We start from the raw sequence: 24,475 nt of genomic DNA, 5'->3' as shown, positions 1-24,475 counted from the left end.
CTTGTAAAACCACTAATGCCCAGGTCCCACTGCCGAGACTCCAAATCTGAGATGGGGCCCAAGACTTTTTTTTTAACTACCGGGTGGGGACTTCCCTGGTGGTGCAGTGGTTAAGAATCCACCTGCCAATGCAGGGGACACCGGTTCGAGCCCTGGTCCAGGAAGATCCCACATGCCGCGGAGCTACTAAGCCCATGTGCCACAACTACTGGGCTCACGCGCCTAAATCCCGCGCTCCGCAACAAGAGAAGCCACTGCAGTAAGAAGCCCACGCACCACAACGAAGAGTAGCCCCCACTCGTGGCAACTAGAGAAAAGCCGGCGCGCAGCAGCCAAGACCCAACGCGGCCAATGAATAAATAAACAAACTGCCAGGTGGTTCTGAACTATAGTCTCTCAGCAAACTGCTGGGTGTTTTCATTTTTGTTTTGGTTTTGGTGTGTGAGGGTGCAGGAGCAGATGAATGCTGGAAGAAGAACCTAGGGCTGAAATGAAGTCTAGATGAAGATTAGAACTGTTTTCAGTCCACCTGACAAATTGCTTCCAATACTTTAATGAACTGCTCTTTATTTGTTGCTTTTGGTGCACAGCACTGTAAGAAGTTGCCCAACCCAGCAAGTCAGCCCCTTCATCACTCTTAGTGAAGGAGGCCATGGGTGGGTGGAGGGAGCATTCAATAAGCCACCTTCTACCTAACCTTCCTTCTGGAACCATTCACTATAGGCCCCTTCGTAGTTCCGAGCTCTGTGGAGAGAAAGAGGGGTGAGGGAAGGACAAGCCCAGGAGGCAGTGCCCAGGAGGCAGTCCCCAGTCACGCCCCAGCTAGCAATTCACACCATCCCCATACCCTTTGTATCCAAGGCCCCGGGCCAACTGTGTGGCCTGAAAGCCCCGCCTGCCCTTCTGACAGAAGAAAATGAGGTTCTCATCTTCCAGCTTTGGTTTCTCGGTGGAGTACAAAGCCTTGAAAGCAGCTGGCTCCATCTTCAGGGCAGTTTCCAACTCTGACACTGGCAGGAGGAGTCGAGAGGACAGAATGGAAAGCCGGCAGTTTGGCAACCTCAGGCTCTGAGGCTGGGCCTGGAAGGACTGGTCCTGCGGTCGAACAAATCTCCAGGGGGCCCCAAAACAACACACGGTGACCACCCCCCCCAACCTCAAGGACAAGATACAGCCTACCTGCACAGGAAGTCAGCCACACAACCTTTGAAGGGAAGCCACTTCCCTAGTTTGTGAGGAGCGGGCAAACTCAGGCATTCAGCCTTGGGGAGATCGAGCGTGTACAGAAGCTGGCCTGCCACTTCCATGTCGCCTGTTATCCCCTCAAACTTGAAGGGCCAGTTCCGCGGCCAGGATCCGCCTCCAATCAACCCTTCTTAAGGGAAGTTTGGGGAGCTACCGGAATACTGGAGCCCTGTAACCAGTGCCTTCCCCACACCATCCTAAGTGAGGTCCCATGGGCTGCGACTCTCCTGGACGGCCTCTCTACTCCACCACCAGGGCTTCCCCTCTCAATCCCATACCCGGGATGTTGAGCGCCCCAGGGATGGTGCCAGCTGCCGCCTCCTCCCGAGATCTCACGTCGATGAGCCGGGCCCGGCCCGAGGCCAGGAGCGAACGGAGTTCAGGGAGCAAGACCGTGGGCTCTGAGGCAGGGGGCACGAGAGCCTTGAGGGGAGCAGGACTGCAAGGCTCGGCTGCCGCGGCACCCCCTCACCTGGCCGCGCCCCTACCCGGCGGGGGATGAGCGAGGACGCCCTCCGCCACGCCCCTTTGCGCCTCCCTCCGCGTGCACCTCCACCGGGGGTCTCCACGCGCAGCCTATACGAGATTCCAGGTCTCCCCTGCAGGTACCTCCAGCCATCGTGCGCGCCGCAAACGCGAGTTTCAGGAATGCGGCCCCGGCCAGCCCCCTGGGCGCCCGCAGCATCTCCCCCGCCCTCCCAGAGCCGGAGCCGGAGCCAAGCCGAGACCGGAACCGGAAGCGAAGGCACCGCCTCTCGCACATCCCCCTGCAGCACCGGTTCCCAGTGGCCCTAACACACGCCCGCTAGAGAAATCCTCGCGATTGCCGGGCGTGGGCGGGCAACGACACACAGGTCTGGCCCAGGTAGTAGGACTCCGAGTCCAGGAGCAGCACCCCACCCTAACCTTGGCCCAACCCTTACTGGTCAAAGCACAATGTGCCCCCGCCCTCCCGCCCTGGGGCCCGCAAAAGGAGAAAAAACGGAGAAAGTTGTGGCTCTTAATATTTTATCTTAAAAAAAAAAAAGGAAAGAAAGAAAAGGGGGGGGGAAAAAAAAGTCCCCACAAGGGGGTAAGGCCCCCAGTGGGCCCTGCCTGTTGTTCTCCCTGGCTTCAGAGACTTCTGCATAGGCCTTAGCTGCTTGCCGGCCAATCTCCTCTTCCTGGGGCAGCAGCCACTGCTAAGCATCCTATCCCCACTTCTTGCTGAAGCCTGTTCCCCAGAGTCCTCAGGTGCACATCTGAGCTCCAGGGAAAGGAAGAACCAGTGGAAGCGCCAGTGTCCTGGGGCAAGCCAGAGCTTTGCTTGTCAGCAGACCCTCTGCTGGCACTCTAAGCAAGCACAGGGCAAGCCCCCCAGTTCAGTGTGTCCAGTGTCCAGCATGGAGACAGCACATGCATTGTGCAAGAGGAGCACAAGGGCCCAGGGGCTGCACGGTGGGGTTGGGCGAGGAGGTCAGTACACATCCACGTGTGTGTTTCACACCACTGCAGGCTGCTATATCACAGGGCCTCAGTTCAAAGACACGCCTTCTGAACTCCCCCCAGTCCCATGCCAGAAGTGGGCAGTGAAGGAAAGGGCACGGGGTTAGCCTGTTGCTCCTGGGCTATCTGGGGCTGTAGGGCCCAAAGCCTCTGGATCCCCAGAATTAGTTGCTGTCACTCTTGATGACGACCTCGACTCCGTGGTGCCTCAACTGAGCTCGTAGCAGCAGATTCTTGTTTTTAAGATCTTCCACCTACCACGGGAAGGAGGCAGTAAGGAAATAGGTAGAAAAGTTGGCACAGCCAAGTCCCTGAACTTACCGGGACACGCACCAGTGAGGAGGAGGAGGCCCAAGCTGGGTTAGTGGTTAGGGAGGCTGAGGACAGCTATACTGAGGGTGCGGGGGTCTGACCTGCTGTCGAAGCACATCATTGTCCAACTGCAGCTGGTCAAGCCCCTGCAGTTCTTCAGACAACCTGTGGTTACTCTGCCGAAGTTCCTGGATATAATCACAGGCTTTGGATAGAATTCCACCTTTACTCTGTAAGAAAAAGCCAACAAAATGAGGACTAGGACATAAGATACCTGGCTTGCTTTCCAAAAGCATGTTTACATTTTGGACCTCATTTTCCCTTAAGGATGGTGAAATAACATCTCCCAGGGATTCAGGAACTTCAGAGAGAGATAGGAAAAGACTACTGCCATGTGTGCCCACTCTCTACCATTTCTGGAAACAATACCAGGAGACAGAATTCAGGCATCTTGCCCACTACCAGGGTCTTTCCATGACCTGGCCAGACTTGGTGCTCTCCATGGAGCAGTCTGGGATGATCTTGGACAGCTGTACAATCCAGTTGTTAATCTTGTCTCGGCGGCGGCGCTCCACTGTGGGGCAAAGTAGAGGACAAGGTGACTCAGGGAGAACTCACCAAAGGCCCCAGGGTAAAATTACCTAACCTCTCCCCTCAACATCACAGCTATCCCCCAATCCCACCAGAGAGCTCCAAGCTTCAGATGCAGATCATACCTACCTTCATTATGCTGAGCCCTGCGTTTCTCATCCCGAGTTGTCCGGGGAGCTTCTGACTTCCTAGCAACAGAGCCCAGAGTGGCCAGAGTGAAGGGAGGGTCAAAAAATGAGATTGGAGTTTGGGGTGAGGAATTACACCAAATCTGGAAGGAATCAAGACCATTTCTGGTAACTGAAAAGAAACCGGGTTACTCACGGGGAATAAGGGTGGGTCCTGGGGGCAATAGAGCGCTGGCTTCCTCCTTGCAACACTTCTTGTGGTGACATCATCACAAAGAACTGACCTATGAAGATGCACGGTAGGTTCTGTCAGGACATAGGCCTAGGAACCTCACCAAGCGCTAAGGCCAAGGCCTTGGGACCCTCCTCTAAAAAGGACATACTGCCTCCTGCTGGAAGGGCAGCCCCAGACTCACTGCCTGCCCACGTCTTTGTGATCACTTAAGGGATCACGAGTAAAGGCCCACTGCCCACCAGCCATGTCCCACAGCCTATCCTAGCCCCTCCAGCCAGCATCCTCACATAATATCTCACCAGTGCCAGGAGGGGTCGCCTGCCCCAGTAGTGCCTCTGAGCCCTGGGTGGTAACAACAGCTGCTGTACTCCCCGATGTGGTACCCCCTGCCCCATCTCCCACTGCAGTGCTGGGGAAGTAAGTATAGTGCGTCTCAGCAGCTGTCCCCTCTGTGTCAACTGCATCATCACTCGTGAACGCACCCTGGATCACAGCCTGGGAAGGGGAGCAAGAGAACAGAGACAAGTGACAGTTAAATACTTCCCATGAGCTACTCTGCAGCTTCTATCCCTTGGGAGGAGGGAGGGAGAAACATCCAGAAAGGGAGAGTCTAGTGCTTTGGGTCAAGGCAGCCCTAGATGCTTCCCTATCCCTAGCCACACCTATCCTATTGGTTCCCTTCTTCATGTTACTACTCAGAGCTCTAGTCCCCTCTGCAGCCCATACCCCTGTACCTGGGTCATGGATTGAGTGGCAGGGTAGCCACTGATGGCGCCAGTCCCCTCAGTCTGGCCATCCAGCTGCCCCTCAGACACCTGGATCACCCTGTACATCACCTAGAGGCAGGGAGGAAAGGGGAAGGAGGGGAAGAGGGAACAAGAGAGTAAGTGCTAGGGATTCCAGCATCCCTCATAAAGCTTCTCTTGGTTAGGGCCCCCAAACAAGAATCCTTCAGAGACCCCCATCCCCTTCCCCCCAAACAGTCCACATCTTCACCTCATCCTCCAAACCAGGTTCTACCCATGACAGGTTCAATTACCTCCCTCAATCCCAACCCCAGGTAACACCTGCAGCCACCTGGCCCCCTCCCTTACCTGGCCCCCATTTTCAGTTCGGAAGACGTACTTGACGTTGGGGTCAGGGAAAGTGGCAGCTGACTGGATGCTGGCGATAGCCACACTGGTTGGGTCCTCCCCAGTTGCCACTGCACCTGAATTAGGAAAAGGACAAGTCTGTGAGTTACTGCTTTTCTCCCTCTGTTGCACTTGCATGTCATTTAAAAGAAGTAGCTTGCACAGGTGATAGGCCCATGGGGTAGGGGGAGAGGCCACGATGGGCTCTTGGTCTCAGCTCAGTTCCGTTTCTCCCACTCACCTTCCTGAATCTGCACTGTCCCCTCTTCCGTTTCAGCTGTTTTCTGCTGCCTGTTTGTGAAGGGACAAGAGGAAGAATAAGGGAAGAAGTGAATTAAAAGCTCACTGGCCCAGTAACATATGGCTCCCAAACTCATTGGCATTCCCAACAGGTGCTAGGTTAGGTTAGAATAACAAGAGCTAGTATTTACTTAGCACTGAGCTAAGCACTTAACAGGCAATATCTTACTCAATACTAAGAACAGCACTATGAGTAGGTAGCATTACTTGCATTTTATAAACTGGAAACCAGATCACACAGCAGGGTGATGTAGCTGGGACCTAAATCTAGGTCTGCCCGACTCCAGAGCCAGTGCTCTTAGCCATTTTGCGTTCTCCCAGGCCTCCCATCTCCCATCCCAGACCCTACCTCTTCTTCACTCACCCCTTCATCTCTCTGTGAGGGGGCACATCCGAGGAATTGGTCCTTCTTTGGAAGTCTTCGTATCTCCTGCCTCACAGGCCTGAGTGCTAAGTCCTGGTAGGAATCAGGGAGTCTAGTGAGTCTAGGAAACTGAAAGCTCCCCTGTTTCTAGAACCTAGGCTCCCTGAAGACACATCCAGGAACATAAACCAGTCATCTGCAGGCGACAATCAGCTTTCTCCATTCTGATACTGAGGGCTGGCTACAGTGATTGAAAAAGCAACTCTACAAATAGTGCTCCGCGTCTCTCCAATTATCACTCCATCTCCTGATGGAGAGGGAATAATTATACTGCAAGACTGAGAAACAACGTATTTCTGGATGGATTATTATTAAAGCTATTACGATCTGCCATGACATGAGGATTAGGAAGGGCCATGTTTAGACCACAGCTATCAAAAAACACAGGGCCGGGCTTCCCTGGTGGCGCAGTGGTTGAGAGTCCGCCTGCCCATGCAGGGGACACGGGTTCGTGCCCCGGTCCGGGAGGATCCCACATGCCGCGGAGCGGCTGGGCCCGTGAGCCATGGCCGCTGGGCCTGCGCGTCCGGAGCCTGTGGTCCGCAACGGGAGAGGCCACAACAGTGAGAGGCCCGTGTACCGCCAGAAAAGAAAAAAAAAAAAAAACAGGGCCATGGATGCTGACGCTTCTTCCAGCCTCTCAGGCACATACTGTACGCCGAAAAATTCCCGTCCTCAAATCTAGGAAAGGGAAACCTGAAACCCATTGGAAAAACCTCCGGAACCATAAAGACCAGACTTGGCCCTCGGGCCCCTTTCTACTGACAGGGCTCTTGTTTTGGGGAGTCCAGCTTTATGTCATTCATTAAAGACCCTAAAGCCCAAGTGTATCATCTTCAAGCTGCTACAATTTTATTCACCAAGGCTTCCTGTAGAGCAACACAGTTGCTAAAATGTTGCCATGACAACTCCAAATCAACCGAGCCTCAGCAAAAAGGGGCGAAACTCCAGGTTCGGGGTTCGGAAAGAGACGAGACAATGGGGGAGGAATCCATCTACGAGGTGCCTGCCTTACGACCGTTGACACCCGTGGGGCGGGAGGGGGGGGGCGCGGACTGGGGAGGCGGGCAGGAAAAACAAAGGGCTGAGCAGACAGATGCCTCCAGGAAAAAAACAGCTACATTGTACAAAGCAATAAAATAATCCCGACAGGAAAGGGGTAAGACTTTTGTAAGTTCTCTACCCATAAGGTCCCCCAGACCTTTATCTTCAGCGAATTAGCCATGGAAAGCTTGTATCCAGTGTTAACCAAAAAAAAAAAAAGGAACTGAAAGTGAAACTGTCCGGAGGAAGTAGCGCTGCAAGAAGATCCCAGTCCCTAAGGGAGAAGTAGCACCAGAGTTTCGAGACCACCTACCTCTCCAGCCTCAAACCTGCGGAGGAAGTGCCCCTCTGAGGCTTGCAGCGCTGACAGCAGAAGGAAGCAATGAAACAGAGGCCAGGGCACAGGAGGCGTCTCTATGGCCCACAGCTGTCAGACAGAGGCAGCCTCTGAGGACACCCAGCAACGGGATCAGGCTACTTATTCAAATCTTATTTGGACATCGGGAAGCATTTCCTGAGCATTAGGGGTATGCGACACGGAAAGCGGGCTAGGATGTTGTGGCGTGCACGCTCAGGGAACGAGGGCCCTGCAAGAGCCCTAAGTCTCGACACAAAGGGAAAAAAGAATCAAGTTCGCAAAGAAGTCAGGCGCCTAGACCTTGCCTGAGAATGCGGCGTCTCCCTGCAGGCCCACCAACCAGTAGGCGCTCAGCAGCTGAGCGCCGGCCAGGCGCGCGACCAGGAGCCCGCGCGGTGACCTGGCCAGCCCGGCCGGGCTCACCCCCAGCCTCCGCTGATCCGCAGAGGTAGGAAAGGACACTGGGAGCTCAGCGGGTCCCGCAGTGTCCGGCCCATCGGCTCGCGGATAGCAGCGCGGGAGGGCGGGGACTTGTGCGCCCGGGGGCGGGGAGTGAGTTCGGCCCACAAAAAGGGGAGATAACGAAACAGGCACGGCCCCCTCCCTCAAAACAAAGGCTTCCGCCCCAGGAGTTCCTGAACCTAAAAAACGGAAACAAAATCGAGGCTGCTCTGCCTCGCCGGCGCACCCAGTCTCCAGACTCCCGCCGTGTCCTGCACTCACCGGCCAAGGCAGCTTCAGCCGCCGATCTCCCCCAACCGTGCTCTCCCTCTCCGGACTAGGGTATCTCCAAAGACAGCTGATCATGCGCACTGCCGGCCCGCGCCCATGTTGGTGAGGGGCGGAAGTGTGTCTCTGGACCCGCCCAGCCTACTCAGCCTCTGATCGCCCCACTTCCGTTCGCTCCATCTTGATGAGGGCTGGGATGGGGTCGTGTTGTGGGTGTTGCTGGGGCGGGGAAGAAGCAATGCTCAGGGATCTCGGGAGAATGGCTCTGAAGTCGTAGTCGCTTTCGTCCTAGTCCAAGAACGGGAGAAGGACGACTAACTTGGTGCTACCATTTTTGTGCTGGACAGTGCCTTTTTAGTTCCAGGAGAAGGGAGTGAGAGAGGCCAGCTTAGATCAAGAGAGGGACGTCGGATGGAGGCGCCATCTTTAACAAAGGACATCTTTTTTAAGTTTTCTATTGGAGAAACTCTGTATTGGAGATTAGGACATATCTGGGCATACATAGAATTTGTATTAGCGTTAGCGGTCACCCAAAGACCCCCCAAGGCTTATGGTTTTTGTGAGGCTCAGAGTTTCTGTGAGAGGTATCTTGATTCCCATTCGTTTCAGTCAAGACCTACCCTTAATGGATTTGGAGTAGTGTGGTGTGATAGGAAGAGTTCACACCCTGGAGCCAGACAAACTCGGGTCTCAAATCTAACCTCTGCCACTTCTTAGTTCTGAGACTTTTGGCAGCGTTTGACTTAACATTGGTTTCCTCATCTGTAAATGGAGATTACAAATACCAACCTTACAGAATTATTAGGTGGACCAAATAAAATCAAGAGCATAGATTCTGTGCACATAGAATACCTAGCCTTTACTGGCATATAATGAGCATTATGTAAATATAAGTTTCTCTTCCCCATTTCCTGACCACCATGAACCCAGCTCTAGTTTCTAGCTACAGGTCTTCACGACAACAACTGACGAAGAGCGCCCGAACAATAAAAACAGAAAAACACAACGTTTGGCCAAACGTATCACTCAAGACTTTAATAAGAATAATGAGACATCACACTACTTATGTGTAAAAATACAACGTTTATTCTGAGACATTGCCCCTTGGGACGTGTGGCCCCAGCCTGTCGGGAGCAGTCCCAGGGCCTGAGTGACGCCATTCCCCTTCCCTAAAATAGGAAGTTATTCCAAAGCAGAAAGGAGAGGCCAGAGAGATCTATACAAGACCTCTCTTCCTTGAGATGCAGGGAGGCAGAGGGTGGGGGAGCTGGGAAGGGAGCCAGTCCCTCCAACAAATACTCCGCATTCAAAGTTTCCTGCACATTTTCCTCCTAATCTGGAGTTAAGAGGAGCAAGAGGTGTCCCAGGGCCCAAGAGTAGAACAAGGATGGGTAACTCTAAAAGTGTTTGTATGTAATAGGCTCTGATCTGGCCCTGACCCCTGGCTGTACTCTGGACTTCCATGAAGAGAAGTTCATTGCCTAAGAGGGCCGGAACTTGGCTGGAGTTCTGCCTTCATTCTTCACATTGAGAAATCGTTAAGTTTGCCGCCTACTCTTTGTTCCCTTTGGCCAGTGACCCCACTCTCTGGGAACCGGATCTCGGTGACTTTCTCTGGAATCTTGTAAGGGATAAGTGCTTTGTGTCTGAGACAACCTCAGGTAAACGGACCAAGACGTGCCTTCCACAGTCATAAAGAGAAGCTGGAGGGCCAAAACCTATAAAGTTGGGCACTAAAGCTACTCAGGCTGCCGAAGAGACAGCAGAGAGACCCTGGAGACAGCTACTGTCCCCTGTGCCCTGTGCTCTGGTCCGAATCACAGTCCCTCACCTTTCCCAGAGTTAGCCTGTGTTTCAAATGCATACGATCGGCGCTGGGGCGACTCAACGGGGTCAGGGAGCTGGGGTTCTCTCGGGGGCAGACTAAACCGACTCCGGGGTCCAGACCCTTCTGTGCCTTCAGCTGGGAGCTCCAGGCAGCTAAGGGGCCGAGGACAATAGGCAGAGATCATGCTATAGGGGGAGGTTTTGGGGATGAGGCTGTAGTCCCCAGCCCCAGTACAGGTCTGGGTCCGCCGAACTGCCTGAGCTTCAGTCCTCTGGCGGTCCCGGGCCAGGGCCACAGCAGCATCAAAGGAAAGACTGCCCCCATTCCTCCAAGAGGAGCGGGAGGCTCGGGACCCCCAGGCCCGTTCCCCAGGAGTTCCATCAAGCCGGCCAGGCCTTGGGCATGGGTTTGCTGGTGCCACATGGATCTTGCCACACATTGCACTGGGCATCTTGGCAAACTGTGGTTTGGGGGGCACCACAGGCACAGAGCGGACCTGTTGGACCTGAACCAGGGTGGAAGCCAGGCGCATGCTCACACCACCAGCTGAGCCAAGGGGACTGGGCTGCCCCTCCGGATCCATCTCCTCTGGCCGGGGTGGCTGTGGGGCTGCGTGTTCTGTCTCAGAGGGCTGGGCGTTGCCCTCCTTGGCACTGTCAACCTCCAGGGACTCTACGTGTGGCATTTCAGGGAGGGAGCCCTCTTCTACATGGTCACCTCCAGCCCTCTGGTCTCCCTCATCTTCTCCGTCTCCACACTCCCGTTCCTTGCTGACCTTCCCTGCTCCTCCTTCAGCTGCTGCTTCTGGGATTCTGCTATCTTCACCATCTCCTTGGTCTTCTCTTGCCTCTTGGTTCTCATCCCCCCTCTGCCCTTTGACCTCATCTTCTCTGCCTCCTTCAGCCTCTTGTTTGTGTACAACTTCCCAGCTCTCTTCAGCAATTTGGTTTTCCTGGGCCCCATCCTCTGGGTCCCTCCCGGCTTCTCCCTGGGCTTCATCTCCTTCCTCCTCTTCTTCTCGCTCGGTCTTTCTTTCCTTCCCCTGCTCCCCTCCTGTTTCCTCCACACCCTTAGCTTCCTCTGTACTCTCATCCTCCTGCTGACCTTTGGACTCCTCTCCCTTGGCCTCTGTCTCCTCTCTCTCTTCCCCACATCTTTCGCTCAAACTGTCAATCACCTTTTGGCTTCCCTCAGCCTCCACTCCTTCCTCACTGGCCTCTCCACCCTCCACTCCACTCTCTGGACTCCCCTCAGCCTCCTCCCTGATGTCCCGTCTAATTCCAGGCTCAGCCTCCTTGCCCTCCTCAACTTCCCAGAATACCTGTTCTCCCTCTGCCTGTCCTGGAGCCTCCTGTCTTCCAGACCCTGTTCCCTTTTCCTCTAGACTGCCTGAACCCTCCCAGGTTGGGAGTTTGGGCCCCAGAAGGGGACTTAGGTCATCATAGGCACTCAGGAAGACTTCCTCCCCACTTTCCTCCTCTGCTTCAGGCCCGGAGCCAGGAGAGTCCAGGGAACAGCAGCTGGGGGCCAGGACAAACTGAGCCTCATCCAGAGACAGGTCATCCAGGGGTGGCTCCACAGAGAACTCCTCCACCTGTAAGCACAGCATCGTGGCTCAGGACCAGGTGGCCCTGTCCACCCTCTGGATTCCTTAGCACCCCCAAACCCAGCACAGCGCCTCCTTACCTGAGGCCCAACTCCCAGGAGCTCCTCCAGGTAGCCCATCCCAGGGTCGTCCTCCCCAGGGGAGAAGGCTGCTCCTGCTGGTCCTGCCTTGGCCACCTCCCCATCCACCACCCCCACCCACTCGGGCTCTGAGCTGCTTGAGTCCTCTAGGAAGGAGAAGGAATCCTGCACCTCCTGGGACAGGCAGTCCTCCAGGGCAGGGGTCATGTCCGCTGGGCCTGAGTCAGCCAGGGGACCTGGGGCTGGACTTGCCTCCAACTTCTCGTCTGTTGGGAGAAAGGTAGTCCCAGGAATACAAAGGTCAAGACCAGCCCTGACCGTTTCCAATGTGAGTCTTCCTACAGTATGGGCCCAACATTCCCAGCATAGATCCTCCATGTGGCCGATCCTCTCAGACCAATATTCCTAACCATTGGCTTAGAGCCACCTTTATTGAGCTCCTACCGGGTGCCAAGCACTGTGCTATACATTTTATAATGCATTATCTTATTTTCTCCATAAAACAACCCTATAATGTAGGGTATTTATCCCCATTTTATATATGAGGAAAGTGAGACTCAGAGAGATTTGTCCACGGTCACACAAACAACGAGTGGCACAGCCAGAATTTGAATCCAAGACTACTTAACTCTGTAGCCCTTATCCTTACCCAGTACCTAGTGCTGCCTCAGTACTTCTCATTATTGACACTTCAGGAACTGGAGTCAGAGCAAAGATCAAATCCCAGCTCTGCCACCTCCTACCAAATTGCTTAACCTAAGTCTCAGGTTCCACTGCTGTAATATAAGGATAAAAACAATACCTGTGTCAACATTATGAGAAAATGAAATGAGCTAATGCCTTCAAAGTCCTTAACAAAGCACATCATAAACTCTCGACAAATGTTAGCTATTAGTATTAATATTATTATTATTACCATCATCTATGATATAGTCCCACTTTGTACTTAGTAATCCCTGCTGTATATATATGACACAGATCCCCATTCTTGGGTATATCAGTGATCTAAGGCTGCCAGAGATCCTCTCTGCAAGAATTTCACACAACCTGATAATATTACTGGATTCCCCCCGTCTTGAATCCGGGGAGGCAGCTAAAGATAACCTGCCAAAGCCCAGAGCAGATCCCCAGCATCGGAGCCTCAGCCTAGAGTTCTAGTCCCCTCTCCCAGCCCCGGGAAATCCTCGAATCCTCACCTGGGGGACCAGGGCCAAGGCCAGGGCCAGAGCCAGGGCCAGAGGCAGGGCTTGGCCGGGGCTGAAGGGTCGGGTACTCAAGACCACGGGCAAACCCGGCCAAGGAGACGTTAGAGATGATGTTCGGGGATATGTTGAGCATAGAACTGATGTGTGGTGGGAGGTTGACATCGTAGGGCTCTGAGATGTGGACGCCAGCACGGCGCTCTGCATGGCTGCTGCCCCCAGCACGGATTGCTGACCGCCCAGGTCGTGGTGTGCCGGGCTCAGAGCTCGTGCCAGCCAGTGCTTCTGCCTCGGGCTCCTGTTCACCCTCTGCTGCTTCCACAGAATCATTCTCCAAGCTCGCCAGCAACAGTGGGCATGGCCGAGGACTGCTGCGTCCCACCAGCCCCTCTGGCTCTGTGGAGGAGAGAGAGGTAGGCAACAGCCTCTGCAAGGGGCCTGGACACCTCAGAAAGGCTCCAGAGAGTGCCCCCTGTTTTCTCTAGCCTGGAATACACCAGGCCCATCTTCCCTTAGCCGCTACTGCGAACCTTACAGTCAGCAGGTCAGACGTCACCCCACCAACACCTACTTAGGAACCCCCTTCCCTCCTGGAGGTACAGTCACTAGCCATCACTACCCTCGCCCCACCCTGACACACACACAAGAGTGCACACCTATACTCACCATCACTGACCCCAGCCACAGCACTCAGTGAGTCCATGCTCTTGGCTGGCCGCAGAGTCACCTTATCGGATTTGTCCTCTGCAAGACAGGGATGTGCGTAGAGCCAGGGCCTGGCACACCCTCAGCAGAGCTCCCGCTACATCTCCCCAGACTTACCCCTGTCCTCAGCTCCCCGTGGAAGTTTACGCTTGGTCTCATGGCCAGAGCGACCCAGATTGAAGATAGATCTCCACTTCCTGACTTTCAAAGACCCCTTCCTCCTGGAGGGGATGGAGAAATCACTGCAGTTGGAGCCTGGTGGCCAGTGCAGGGGAGGAGGGCCCAGGAAGAAGGCCTTACTTGTGCTCTGCAATCTCTATGATAGTGTGATAAGGCCGCATCTGTGGGGGTCCATCACCAGACTGCAGGACGCTAGGCAGGTGGTAGGGCAGGGATCGGGGCATAAGGTCCTCGGGGCTGCCTGACACCCGGACCCCTGGAAGTGATCGCCATCCACTTTCCACCTCACCACCTAGGAAAAGAAGAGGAATTGGCCAGCCAGGAACAGAGAGAGGGCTTTGGGTACGGAGCTCCTCACTGCACCCTCCCACTCACCAACTACCATGCTAGGGATATACCTGGAGGCAGACCCTCTGTGTCTAGCTCCTCAAGAGGGAGTCCTCAGGGACAAAGGGGGCCAGGAGATCCCAGGACATTGGCCCAGTGGGCCGGGGGTGGGAATGATCCTTCACTAGCCTCGAGAACCAGGATGGATGGTGATTAAGAGGCCAAGTTATGCCCTGGACGGAGAGCAGAAGAGGCCTACTCAAGTCCTGACGGCACCATTCTCTCTGCAGGGTCTTCTCCACATGACCATAAGCAACAATACTTTATGAGACTCAGTTCTGTCATCCACGAAGCAGGGAAACTGAACTAGATGATCTTGGAGGCTCTCTATAACTCTGACATGACTCCCAGACAGAGAATGGTGATTTGGTGAGTTGGAAGGGCACTGACCAGAGAGAGCAGCACCCTCAAAGAGCTGGTCCACATGTGTGAGGATGAACTCGACGACAATGGACTGCACCCGCACCTCCATGAAGGCTGCTGTCCCATTGAAGCCTGAGGCCTCTATGTCCTTAGACCTGTGGAGGTGTGGAGTTATTCTCCCCCAGCCCCACCACACTTCCCCATTCGCATTCTCCCTAAAAAGAGCTTACACCCTTTCCCCTGAATGCCATTAACCCCATCTCCACCTCTTAATCTACATGCATGATTCAAGTCTCCAATGGCCACTTCCTCCAGGAAGCCTTCTTGGACACCCTCCTCAGGATTAATCTCTACCTCCTCTGCAGGGCGCCTTGTGTATAACGAATCTCAGGACTTCTCATAGTCTGCCTTGCACCACAGGGAGTGACGTGCAACCCACTTCTCCAAGACATTTGCTCAACAAACGTTTGACAATGATCCCCCCAACCCCTTCCTGCTCCAGTCCCTGAGCTAAGTGATGCAGTGTAAGAAAACACAAAGGTCTGGGAATTCCCTGGCAGGCCAGTGGTTAGGACTCTGTCCTTCCACTGCAGGGGGCACGGGTTCGATCTTTGGTCAGGGAACTAAGATCCCGCATGCCCCTCAGTGTGGACAAAAAAGAAAAAGAAAACACAAAGGCCCTGTCCTTAGGGACTTTACTCAAGCTCAGAGAAGGGGCTCACGTGGGTGAGCTCCATCGCACTCAATGTGATCCTGAAACTTCCTGTTCTCACTGGGTGAGACCCCTCTCCAGTGCACCCACACAGCCACACCCCCTCCTCGAGCAGCTTCCCAGGGGCTAGGCTCTGCCAGGATCCCCACACATGCACCCACCTCAGCAGGTTGGGGGCCCACACGATGGCCAGGTTGCGGGCGTGCATGTTGGTCTGGGCACTCAATGAGGCCATGTGCACCAGGTGCCGCATGAGGAACTCCAGGGTCCTGCAGAAAGGGGCGTTGTGGGGTAGAGCTCACAAAGGGAGCGCTCAGGCAGAGGCAGGATTGAGGGGTGGTGCAAGAGGAGAAGTGAGCAGTCAAGGCCCCAGGTGGACAAAGAGCCTGGGCTGAGCGGGGTGAGTCGGGACTCTGGGTGGGGAGGAGGCCCACACACCTGTAGTTTGGGACAGGGAGTTCTCGAAGCACCTCTAGGATCTTGACCAAGCGCTCAGGTTCCAGTTGCACTGCCACAGCCTCCTGGTTGAAATCAAGGAGCAGGAGTCACTGACCCAGCGCTGCCCCTGCTTCCTCCCCAGAGTTCTGAGCCAAACTCTCAGAAACAGCCTGTGCTGTACCCCACTCCATCCCCCAGGTTGAATCTTCAAAGCACACTGACGTAGAATCTGGGTGCCCCAGGACCTGCAGATGAATCTTGGCTATGCCACTTACTAGCTTTGTGACCTTGAGCAACTCACAGCCACTCTCTGCCTTAGCGTCCTCATCAGTAGTGCTCTGGTTCTGGAACACATCAGGTTCCACCCTGTGGGCGCCCCAGGGGCCACGGAGTTGATTTCAAGGTGTCCAGGAAGGCCCATGCCCACCCCTTCTGGCCTGTATGGGCTGAATGTCATGCCCTGGTATTCAGGATCTCTAAATGATGTCATGCTCAATAAAATGCAACTTAACTTAGAAGTGTTACTCAATACAAGAGAGCACTTTTGTCATGTATTTTCTTATTCAAAAGATGTTCAGCACACGATCACAGTTCATGGAAGGGCACGCTTGAAAAACAATTGACTTCCTAAAAGGGTTCTCATTCTCTTAAACGTAGGGAAGCTCCGGTCTAGGTGATTTCCAAGGGATTTCCAGCTTCTGCTCTCTCTCTGACCTCTACTCTCCCCCAGTCTCACCCTGCACGGTGTGCAGTTTGCAGGGAAAGGAGAGACAATGAAGAGCAGAGGGACAGGGGAGAGCAGAGGTAGCAGAGCTAGGAGATTTGTAAGGGACGGGGCTTTTCATTTTCATGTGGTCTCTATCACGCAGGATCCCTAGAGGTCACCCTCAGCCTTCTCTTCTCCCCCCACCCCGCTGTCACTCAACTCACAGCAAACTTGTCATAGAGCCGGTAAGTGAGCAGGGGGTCTGGCAGCTCTCTGAAATAGGCCTTGCACAGGGAGGAGACGCAGTGAATGTCCTGAAGGTAAACATCTCGCCGCAGGTCTGGCTTCCGCTCAGCTTCAAACTCCTGCCTGGGGAGGTGCAGAGTGGTCAGGAGTGGTGACAGTCTGAGGAAATGTAGGGACCCTCACCTACATTAAATCTATGATTTGAGGGACCCTCACCTAGGCAGAGCTGTAGAGATGAGCTCCAGGCAGGGTCGAGGGTCAACACGTATGAATCTTGGAAGGAAGAGGTTGGGGCGTGTATATACGTGAGGCAGCAAGTATAAGGCGTTGTATCTGTCAACGTGCAGAGTGGATGTTGAGATGGGTAAGTGGATAGGTAAATGGGTCTATGCATGAACAGGGGTACATATCAGGATGTAGAGTCGGTGTGAGTAGCAATGTAGGGGTATGTAGGAGTCGGTAGAAGTGGGGGGACGAGCCTAAATGTGTGTTTCTGGGTATGTGTAAGGATGGAGGAGTGTAACTTTCAGAAGGAAACATAAGTGTAAATCTTCAGGACCTTGCATTAGGCAACAGTTCCTTGGATATGACACCAAAAGCACACGCAACCAAAGAAAAAAATAGATAAATTTGACATCAAAATTACAAACTGTTGTGTACCAAAAGATGCTATCAGGAAATGAAGACAACGCACAGAATGGGAGAACATATTTGCAAATCATAGATTTAATAAGGATCTGATATCCAGAATACATAAAGGACTCTTACAACTCAAAAGACACAAATAACCTAATTATTAAATGAGCAAAGATTTGAATAGACATTTCTCCAAAGATACACAAATGGCTAATAAGCACACAGAAGGTGTTCGACATAATTAGGTATCAGGGAAATGCAAATATAGATGAAATATCACCTCATACACATTAGGGTGGTTATAATCAAAAAGACACACAGTAACAAGCGTTGGCTGGGATGTGGAGAAATTGGAACCCTCACACATTGCTGGTAGGAATGTAAAATGATGCAACTCCTATAGAAAACAGTTTGGACATAGAGTTACCGTACGACTCAGAAGTTCCACTCTTAGGTATATACTCAAGAGAACTGAAACCATATGTCCACACAAATACTTGTACACAAATGTTTATAGCAGCATTAATCACAACAGCCGAAAGGTGGAAACAACGCAAGTAGCCGTCAACGGATGAATGGGTGAACAAATGTGATAACGCCACACAATGGAATACTATTCAGCCCTAAAAAGAAGTGAAGTACTGGTACATGCAACAGTATGCATGAACCCTGAAAACATGCTAAGTAAAAAAAGCCAGACACAGAAATGTACAATTATATGATTCCACTTATGTGACATGTCCAGAATAGGCAACTCCATAGAGACAGAAAGTAGACTAGCGGTTGCCAGAGGCTGGGGGAGAAGGGCAATGTGGAATGATGCTAATGGGTGTAGGGTTTCTTTTGGGGTTGATGAAATGCTCTGGAATTAGACAGCGCTGGTTGCACAACCTTGTAAATGTACTAAAAACCACTGAATTATACATTTTTTTTGAATTACACATTTTTAAATGGTGAATTTTATGGCATGTGAATTGTATCTAAATTTGTTTCTAAAGCTGGGTGGGTGCATGTGGGAGGGGAGGGGTGTGTGTGTGTGTGTGCATGTGTGTGTGTGTACATTCGTGTGCGCACACACATGCGTGTGTGCAGGCTAGCCTGTGGGGAGTGCGGGGCATGGTGTCAACCTTTCCCGAGGAGACTAGAGCTCCTCCCTTGGACAGTATCTATCATCTATCTTCTCCCCACATCCCCTCACCCCTGTGATTCCTGGCCTCCTGGCCACAGAGCTCTCCCCTCACTGCCTGACTCACCGGAGCTTCTGGATGTTGGAAGAGACCCCTGAGAGGCGGTAGATCCCATCCACCACTCCATACTCCTCCACAAACTCTGCACAGCTCCTTAGCACCTGGGGCACTGGGAACACAGATGGGGCAGAGAAAGAGAAATCAGAAGGTCTGGGAGGTCAGAGACTACAGGGGGTCTGAGAAATGGATGCATCAGGGAAGGGGGCTTGGGGAGACTGAAGGCAAAGCTCGTGGAATAAAAACTTGTCAGGGGGCTTCCCTGGTGGCGCAGTGGTTGAGAGTCCGCCTGCCGATGCAGGGGACACAGGTTCGTGCCCCGGTCCGGGAAGATCCCACACGCCACGGAGTGGCTAGGCCCGTGAGCCATGGCCGCTGAGCCTGCACGCCCGGAGCCTGTGCTCCGCAACGAGAGAGGCCACAACAGTGAGAGGCCCGCGTACCGCAACAAAAAAAAAAAAAAAAAAAAACTTGTCAGAAAGATTCTTGCAGGACATCAGCTCCAGCCTGCCAACCCGTTACAATCTCTCTGCCCATTGGGCCTAGAGTCTCGGCATAAACTCCCCCAGTAAGGGGGAGCTCACTGCCTCTCCAGACTGCCCATTCCTGTTAGAAAGTTCTGCCTTTGTTGACCTGAAATTCTCTCTCTCTGTAATTACTAGTTGCTATTACGGAAATTTTTAAGGGACAGCAATGTGATTGGAAGAGGACTCAGGGTGAAGGACTGGTCTTGAAAGTGCGTTTACATAACACCCTACATAAGATAAAGGAACATTAGCTCTTGCAACCAAAATGGAACAGAGCTGATGGGCATTATTGTGAAGCACCTCCTCTGGTTAGTGAATGCATGGATCTTAGATCTGCCATAGGAAGGTACGTGAAGTTGCAACAGACCTTCAGACAGGTCAATTCAGGAGAGAAGCACCGATATGCCAAGCACTATGCATTAGACATGAAAACTGAGGATCATAGGAGTAATGAGTGTGCAGTATCATCCAGCTAGAGCCAGGATTCAAACCCAAGAGTGCAAAAAGCTGTATTCTCTCTCCCTTCTTCGGAGCCCTTCCCAGTTACTAGACCGTAAGCTCCTCAAGGACAAGATCTAAGTGTGACCCATCCTGCCTTTCCTCACCTTATCTGTCATGGTGTCTCAGTCATGGGAAATCCTCAGAAACCATGTGTTGAATTCATCTCCACAAGGCCACATAGTTACCTCTCTAAAGCACTTCCATGCTTTACTTTTTTTTTTTTAAGCACCTCCATGCTTTAAATCCTTTGCTACATACACACTCTGCTCCACCCCGATCTTCAATGCTTAGCTTACAAACACAGAATAAAATAGAAACTCCTCAACCTGGTATACTGTATGAGACTTTTCACAAACCAGGTCCAGCTGCCATTCCAGCCTTAGCTCCAGCCAGCTCCCCCAATAAATCCTATGATCCAGCACGTTCCTACCCCCGAACAAGCCTTGGTACTATCACTCATGTTTTCCCTTGCCTGGAAATGCCCTCCTCTCTGTGTCTGCCTGGTGAGCCCCCGTGCATTCCTCAAAGCACACTTCAGACATCACTTCCAATTCTGAACGCTTTGCTTACATCCGTATTACACTTACCAAGGTCCTTTGTTTATATCTGTCCATAGCACTTATTGTACTTTGTTATGACTGGTGTATTTTGTATCTATACCTTCTGACAAGTAGTAACATCCTCCCCAGCGTCTAGCACAGTGTTGAAACAGAACAGGCGCTCAACAGATGTTTATTAAATTACTCAATGAATTAGTCAATGAATTGGAGCTTTAATAGAGAATATTGCCTAAGACAAAACATTGAGTCCAATTAACTGAGACTCACCAGAGAAATTCCTGTCATGTGTTAGTGTCAGAAAAAGCTGTGCTTCTCCTAAGCCACCTATTCTTTTCTTATGGGCTTTATGAATTTCATACCTGATTACGTTTACCTCTTTAACTACCAGGAAGCTCAGAGCCCATATCTTGGAACCATATAGAACCACCTGAAATGCATTTCTAGGTACTGATTTTACCCCTCCTGTTTTCCCTTCAACTCAATTCCTTCAGTCATTTATTCTTTTTGTAAAGTTTTGGGTTTTGGAAGTCATCCATCTCAAGCTCTTTGTGGAATTAAGTAAGTTAGAAATACAGACTGAAGAAAATCAATAAATCCATCAAACACTATTTTAAACCCTCTTTATGTGACCCGGAGTCCACACCCTTTACCCTCCTGCACCCCAGAGCCAGGATTTGGGTGAGACAAGGACAGCATCAAGGCTGCAAAATTTAAGCACTCACTCTTAGGGTTGTGTAAGTGTCAACTGTGCACATGCACGATCTTGAGAGTGAATGCCTCCTTAAGAAAGAATCACCTAGGGCTTCACTTGCCTGGCCCTGAGAGTGGGAGTTTCCTTACATTTTGCACCCTAGTCACCTCTCTTGCCTCACCTTAGTCCAGGCTCTACAGTTCACCATCCATCCCTTCAGGACCTCTGCCCATTTGCCAGGGTCCCCTGACCTCAGGTTCCCAGCACTGAATGCAGAGATGAGGCAGACCCTCCTGGTTCAAGCTGTTTCTCTACTCTTGGGTGAATAATGCTACCCCAACTCTTCCGGCCGTCACTCTGTTGACTCATAAATAGTCGGCTGTCACCTAAACCCCAGGTTGTTTTCACAGTAACTGCAATCAGTCCAGGTCTTCTCCATCCCATCCTTCTCTGTTGATTTTGAGTCTCCACGGGAGGCCTTTGAAGAAGGCATACCTTTTTTTTTTTTTTTTTTGCGGTACACAGGCCTCTCACTATTGTGGCCTCTCCCATTGCCAGGCTCCGGACGCACAGGCCCACGGGCCTAGCCGCTCCGCAGCATGTGGGATCTTCCCGGACCAGGGCACGAACCCATGTCCCCTGCATCGGCAGGTGGAATCTCAACCACTGTGCCACCAGGGGAGCCCAAAAGCATACCTTTAAAGAAGGCATTCGAGAGCCTAAGGAGTCAGAGCCATAGAGGAAATGGGTCAAGGAGATGGGGGAAGAGATAAGAGGATCAGAGGGATGGAGGAGTCAAGGAGACAGAGATAAGAGAAATGGGGTCAAAGATAAAAGTTAGAGACATAGTTGGGGTGGTAGAGTCAAAGGGTGGGTCAGGGAGGAGGGCCTGAAGCTTAGGAAATGGGAGAATCAGAAACCTGAACGAGATCTCAAAGAGATAAATACTAGGAAAAAGGAAGAACTCAATTGATATAAGGGCTCGGGAAGGAAGAGACCCACCTAGGGCAAAGAGCTGAGAGAGGGTGCTGAGATGGAGCGAAGCTGCAAGGATGGGGGAAACCAGGATAATCAGGGAGGATGAGTTAACCACAAACACAGCTGTCCTGGCCTGGGCTTTCATTTTTGCTGGATCTTGGCTTAAAGAGAGAAGCCATCACTGACCTCTCTCTGTCCTTCCACTTTCTACCTGTCTATGCTGGAAGGAGCTGGGAGAAGGGGAGAAGGCTGCCACTGCTGCTCTGGTGCCCAAGATACCCCTCCCCCCTTGGACTCAGGTGAGGTTCTTGTGAAGGGCAGGAGGGGCTTCTCTCTCTCTCTCTCTGGGATTCACTAGGATCAGGACCCAGCAACCAGATGCCTATCCCTTCCAGAGAACATGCCCCTCACCTTCCGGGAATGCTGACAGAGGCCAGGAAGGGATACAGGAGTGGGATCTGGGCTGGCTGTGAGTTCAGTGTTTCAACAGGAGGTTGGCAGGGGGTCCACAGGGAAGGACAGCGCCAGGATGAGGATGCTGAACTGAGGGTTTGCAGAGAACTGGAAGAACATCAGCCCCAATTAAATCATGTGGCCCTCACCCAAGAGCCATCATTCTCAAGAGGCATCCCTCGTAAAGGAGTCAACCCCACACTGGCAGCTGGGCTGTGCCCTGTTAGAAAAGAAAGAAAGGCACAGAGAAGCCACTTCGGCTGTTTAACACCCTTCCTTGGGGCCTGGGCTTTCCCTTAACTGAGGCCAGTGGGATGGGGGCCTCTGGAGGAGGAGAAAAGGGGAAGGAGGTGTCTGGGGACACAGGGGCGGGGCTAAGAGCAGGAAATGAGCTGGGAACCACCATCACCCTCCCTCCACTGCAGGCACACGGAGCAGCAGCCCAGAGCAGAGAACAAAGAGGAAATGACAGATTGGGGTGGAGGGGGGGAGAAATCATGCCCTTCTTTGGGAGGAGGTCGAAGTACCAAAAAACAAGCTGGGCTGGGCCGTCAGGATACCTGCGTTCAATTCCAAATCAAATCAAGAAATGTTTCTGAGTGTCTACTGCACACCAAGCGCAGTGGGGAGCCAATGTTGTCCCTGGTCCTGCTCGTTTCCAAGCGTCCTCCAAGGTAACTCAGGGAGGATTTTTTCCACAGACAGTCCTCACCCCCATCCTCCTTTGTACCCTCTACCCCCATCTTCACACCAGGCCTCAGGCCATCTCTCTTACTGTTCTGGTGTTCCCATTTTAGCAGCTTCTCCCCTCACCTTCCACTTTGAACCTGTTTCTCCTTTGCACAGGGAAAACCGGAGAATCAGAGAGACAGGGGGAGGGGACCGTCCCCACCCTGCATCTTCACCTGTGGCCCAGCAAGGCTGCAGAGGGATCAGAGCCCCATAACCTCGTCTCCTCCAACCAGGAAACACCCATCCTCCCCATGTGCCATCCGCAGGCTCTCCAGGGGCCCTTCTCCTGTCTTTTTTCATTGAGACCTAAGGACCATCCATGCCCCTTCAGCCACTCATCTCCTGACCCTGTCCCTTCAGCCTTCCTCTCCTGTCCCCCAGCTGTCATCTCCTCACCTCGGCTTCTTCTACCTCTCCTGGGTCTCCAGTCTCTCCCTCCTCTCCTCTCAGTGCTCCCTCGGTGCCCCCATTCTCATCACCAGTCTCTTCACCCCCAGGCAGTCACTGAGCCACATTTCCTGCCCTGCCTGGGGGTGACCCCAAGCCACTGCCCGTTCTCCATGAGCTCCTGGAAGCTGCTTCTGTACCCTCAGCCTAGATCAGGCTGGAGAAGCTGCACGCCTCCCCCTCCGCCCAACAGCAGCTCCGGGCTGGCCTCCTTACCCTCCTGGCCTGAGTGCTGAAGGTGCTCCTGCAGGTCGCACCCAAACACCCGCTCCTTCGAGCTGCCCTTCTTCTTCCCTTTCTGCCGAGACTTCATGGCCGGAGCCCCAGGGCTCTGGCCCAGCCACCTCTGTCCCCTAAGACCTTTGCCCTACTAGTCCCCCATGGGATCCCAAGCCAGCCTCTGGGCTTGGCCTGGCCCCAGAGGGGCAGGGCTCAGAACTGGGGGTGGAGGGTGGCCTGGGCAACGGGCAGCAGCTCCTGCCTCTGGGGCCCCGGCCACACGGAAGTGGCTGTGGAAGAGGAAGCTGCCAGGACCCCGGCAAGAAGTTGTGTCTCGTGGCCGGGCCTGGCACTCACCCTTCTCGCCCTGCTCAGCCCTGGGGGGCAGGAAGCTGTGCAGCTCCTTAAACCCGCTTCCTGTTAGAGCATCTTTGCAACCACAGAGCTGGGGTGGGGGAGGTAGCTGACATTCACATCCTCACCCATTGCTGGGCCTCCACTCATTGGTCAACAGGAGGTGATGTCAGAGCCCTGGGGTGGGTGGTAGCGCCTGGGGTGTGAGCAGGTGACTGACACCCTCGGAGACCAGAATTCTGGGGTCTGAGGTGGAGACCCGAGACTTGCCTAGGAGCAGAGCAACACAGGGCTGTGCAAGGCATACCCAGGAGGGAGGACGGCCAGGCTTTGGCCCTGACCGGCCTGTAGTCTCAGTCAAGTCACATTACTTTACTGGGCCTCAGTTTCAACACATATAAAAAAATGAAGAGAGTGGACTAGATGATCTTTAAATCTTTCCAACTCTAACATTCTGTGGAACTCATTTGAATTTTGGGTTCTTTGACTGTAAAAAGTTTACACTGTTGTCTACTTTCCAGGCCTGTCGTAGTGAGACTCCAATACAATACAGGATATAAAATACTGACAGCTAAGGCACTGCCTATCCTGGAAGGGCTTATAGTTCCACTGTCCGACCTCGACTCTCAGAGACGGCTGAAGGTCTTGTGGAGGCCGCTTCTTTTCCCCCGTCCCCCCTAGTTCCAGGCAAACTAA

At 53.0% G+C, this 24,475-nt stretch overlaps 3 protein-coding genes across 12 annotated transcripts; all 3 read right to left on the bottom strand.

Moving 5' to 3' along the window:
• Nucleotides 1–550: 550 nt before the first annotated feature.
• TSTD1 (thiosulfate sulfurtransferase like domain containing 1) lies at nt 551–1,976 on the bottom strand. 2 transcript variants are annotated; one of them, XM_033856337.2, is made up of 4 exons: nt 1,855–1,976; nt 1,524–1,646; nt 848–1,010; nt 551–744 (listed from the first exon to the last, which is right to left on the bottom strand). In XM_033856337.2, the coding sequence occupies exons 1-4, from the start codon at nt 1,928–1,930 to the stop codon at nt 693–695; spliced, it is 414 nt and encodes a 137-aa protein (XP_033712228.1). In that variant the 5' UTR covers nt 1,931–1,976; the 3' UTR covers nt 551–692. The 2 variants fall into 2 exon arrangements, with proteins under 2 accessions (XP_033712228.1, XP_033712231.1); XM_033856340.2 differs by lacking the exon at nt 1,524–1,646 and having other exon boundaries at nt 1,855–1,971.
• A 260-nt stretch (nt 1,977–2,236) lies between these two features.
• On the bottom strand, nt 2,237–8,113 carry USF1 (upstream transcription factor 1). 5 transcript variants are annotated; one of them, XM_004321815.4, is made up of 11 exons: nt 7,979–8,113; nt 5,794–5,886; nt 5,371–5,420; nt 5,091–5,206; nt 4,731–4,832; nt 4,296–4,491; nt 3,958–4,045; nt 3,763–3,821; nt 3,522–3,616; nt 3,144–3,272; nt 2,237–2,984 (listed from the first exon to the last, which is right to left on the bottom strand). In XM_004321815.4, exons 2-11 carry the CDS (start codon nt 5,799–5,801, stop codon nt 2,895–2,897), a joined length of 933 nt encoding a protein of 310 aa, XP_004321863.1. In that variant the 5' UTR covers nt 5,802–5,886; nt 7,979–8,113; the 3' UTR covers nt 2,237–2,894. The 5 variants fall into 5 exon arrangements, with proteins under 5 accessions (XP_004321863.1, XP_073661556.1, XP_033712213.1 ...); XM_073805455.1 differs by lacking the exon at nt 7,979–8,113 and adding an exon at nt 7,561–7,946; XM_033856322.2 differs by lacking the exon at nt 7,979–8,113 and adding an exon at nt 7,211–7,505.
• Nucleotides 8,114–9,047: 934 nt separating this feature from the next.
• ARHGAP30 (Rho GTPase activating protein 30) lies at nt 9,048–24,451 on the bottom strand. 5 transcript variants are annotated; one of them, XM_033856079.2, is made up of 13 exons: nt 23,423–23,518; nt 21,986–22,135; nt 18,327–18,429; nt 16,416–16,556; nt 15,486–15,568; nt 15,209–15,316; nt 14,363–14,490; nt 13,706–13,877; nt 13,523–13,626; nt 13,367–13,444; nt 12,695–13,096; nt 11,499–11,764; nt 9,048–11,406 (listed from the first exon to the last, which is right to left on the bottom strand). In XM_033856079.2, the coding sequence occupies exons 6-13, from the start codon at nt 15,298–15,300 to the stop codon at nt 9,802–9,804; spliced, it is 2,847 nt and encodes a 948-aa protein (XP_033711970.1). In that variant the 5' UTR covers nt 15,301–15,316; nt 15,486–15,568; nt 16,416–16,556; nt 18,327–18,429; nt 21,986–22,135; nt 23,423–23,518; the 3' UTR covers nt 9,048–9,801. The 5 variants fall into 5 exon arrangements, with proteins under 5 accessions (XP_033711970.1, XP_019787929.2, XP_019787942.2 ...); XM_019932370.2 differs by lacking the exon at nt 21,986–22,135 and having other exon boundaries at nt 16,416–16,560; nt 23,423–24,451; XM_019932383.2 differs by lacking the exon at nt 21,986–22,135 and having other exon boundaries at nt 11,670–11,764; nt 16,416–16,560; nt 23,423–24,451.
• Nucleotides 24,452–24,475: the final 24 nt, after the last annotated feature.

This window comes from Tursiops truncatus, chromosome 1 (assembly GCF_011762595.2).
Source record: "Tursiops truncatus isolate mTurTru1 chromosome 1, mTurTru1.mat.Y, whole genome shotgun sequence".
NCBI lineage: Eukaryota > Metazoa > Chordata > Mammalia > Artiodactyla > Delphinidae > Tursiops > Tursiops truncatus.
This window is presented reverse-complemented; position numbering and strand designations above follow the sequence as displayed.

Bases quoted from the DNA above. Each gene is read 5' to 3' on its own strand.
- TSTD1 (XM_033856337.2), bottom strand. From the start codon at position 1,930: ATGCTGCGGGCGCCCAGGGGGCTGGCCGGGGCCGCATTCCTGAAACTC. The intron at 1,011-1,523 runs GTATGGGATTGA...TCCTCCTGCCAG, and splicing joins TGGGGCGCTCAACATCCCGG to TGTCAGAGTTGGAAACTGCC. The intron at 745-847 runs GTATGGGGATGG...TTCTCTCCACAG, and splicing joins CGGGGCCTTGGATACAAAGG to AGCTCGGAACTACGAAGGGG.
- ARHGAP30 (XM_019932370.2), bottom strand. From the start codon at position 23,519: ATGAAGTCTCGGCAGAAAGGGAAGAAGAAGGGCAGCTCGAAGGAGCGG. The intron at 15,569-16,415 runs GTGAGTTGAGTG...GATTTCAACCAG, and splicing joins GGCTCTATGACAAGTTTGCT to GAGGCTGTGGCAGTGCAACT. The intron at 13,627-13,705 runs GTAAGGCCTTCT...CATCCCCTCCAG, and splicing joins ATAGAGATTGCAGAGCACAA to GAGGAAGGGGTCTTTGAAAG.
- USF1 (XM_004321815.4), bottom strand. The intron at 4,833-5,090 runs GTAAGGGAGGGG...CCCTGCCTCTAG, and splicing joins GAACTGAAAATGGGGGCCAG to GTGATGTACAGGGTGATCCA. The intron at 2,985-3,143 runs GTCAGACCCCCG...TTCCCGTGGTAG, and splicing joins ATGATGTGCTTCGACAGCAG to GTGGAAGATCTTAAAAACAA.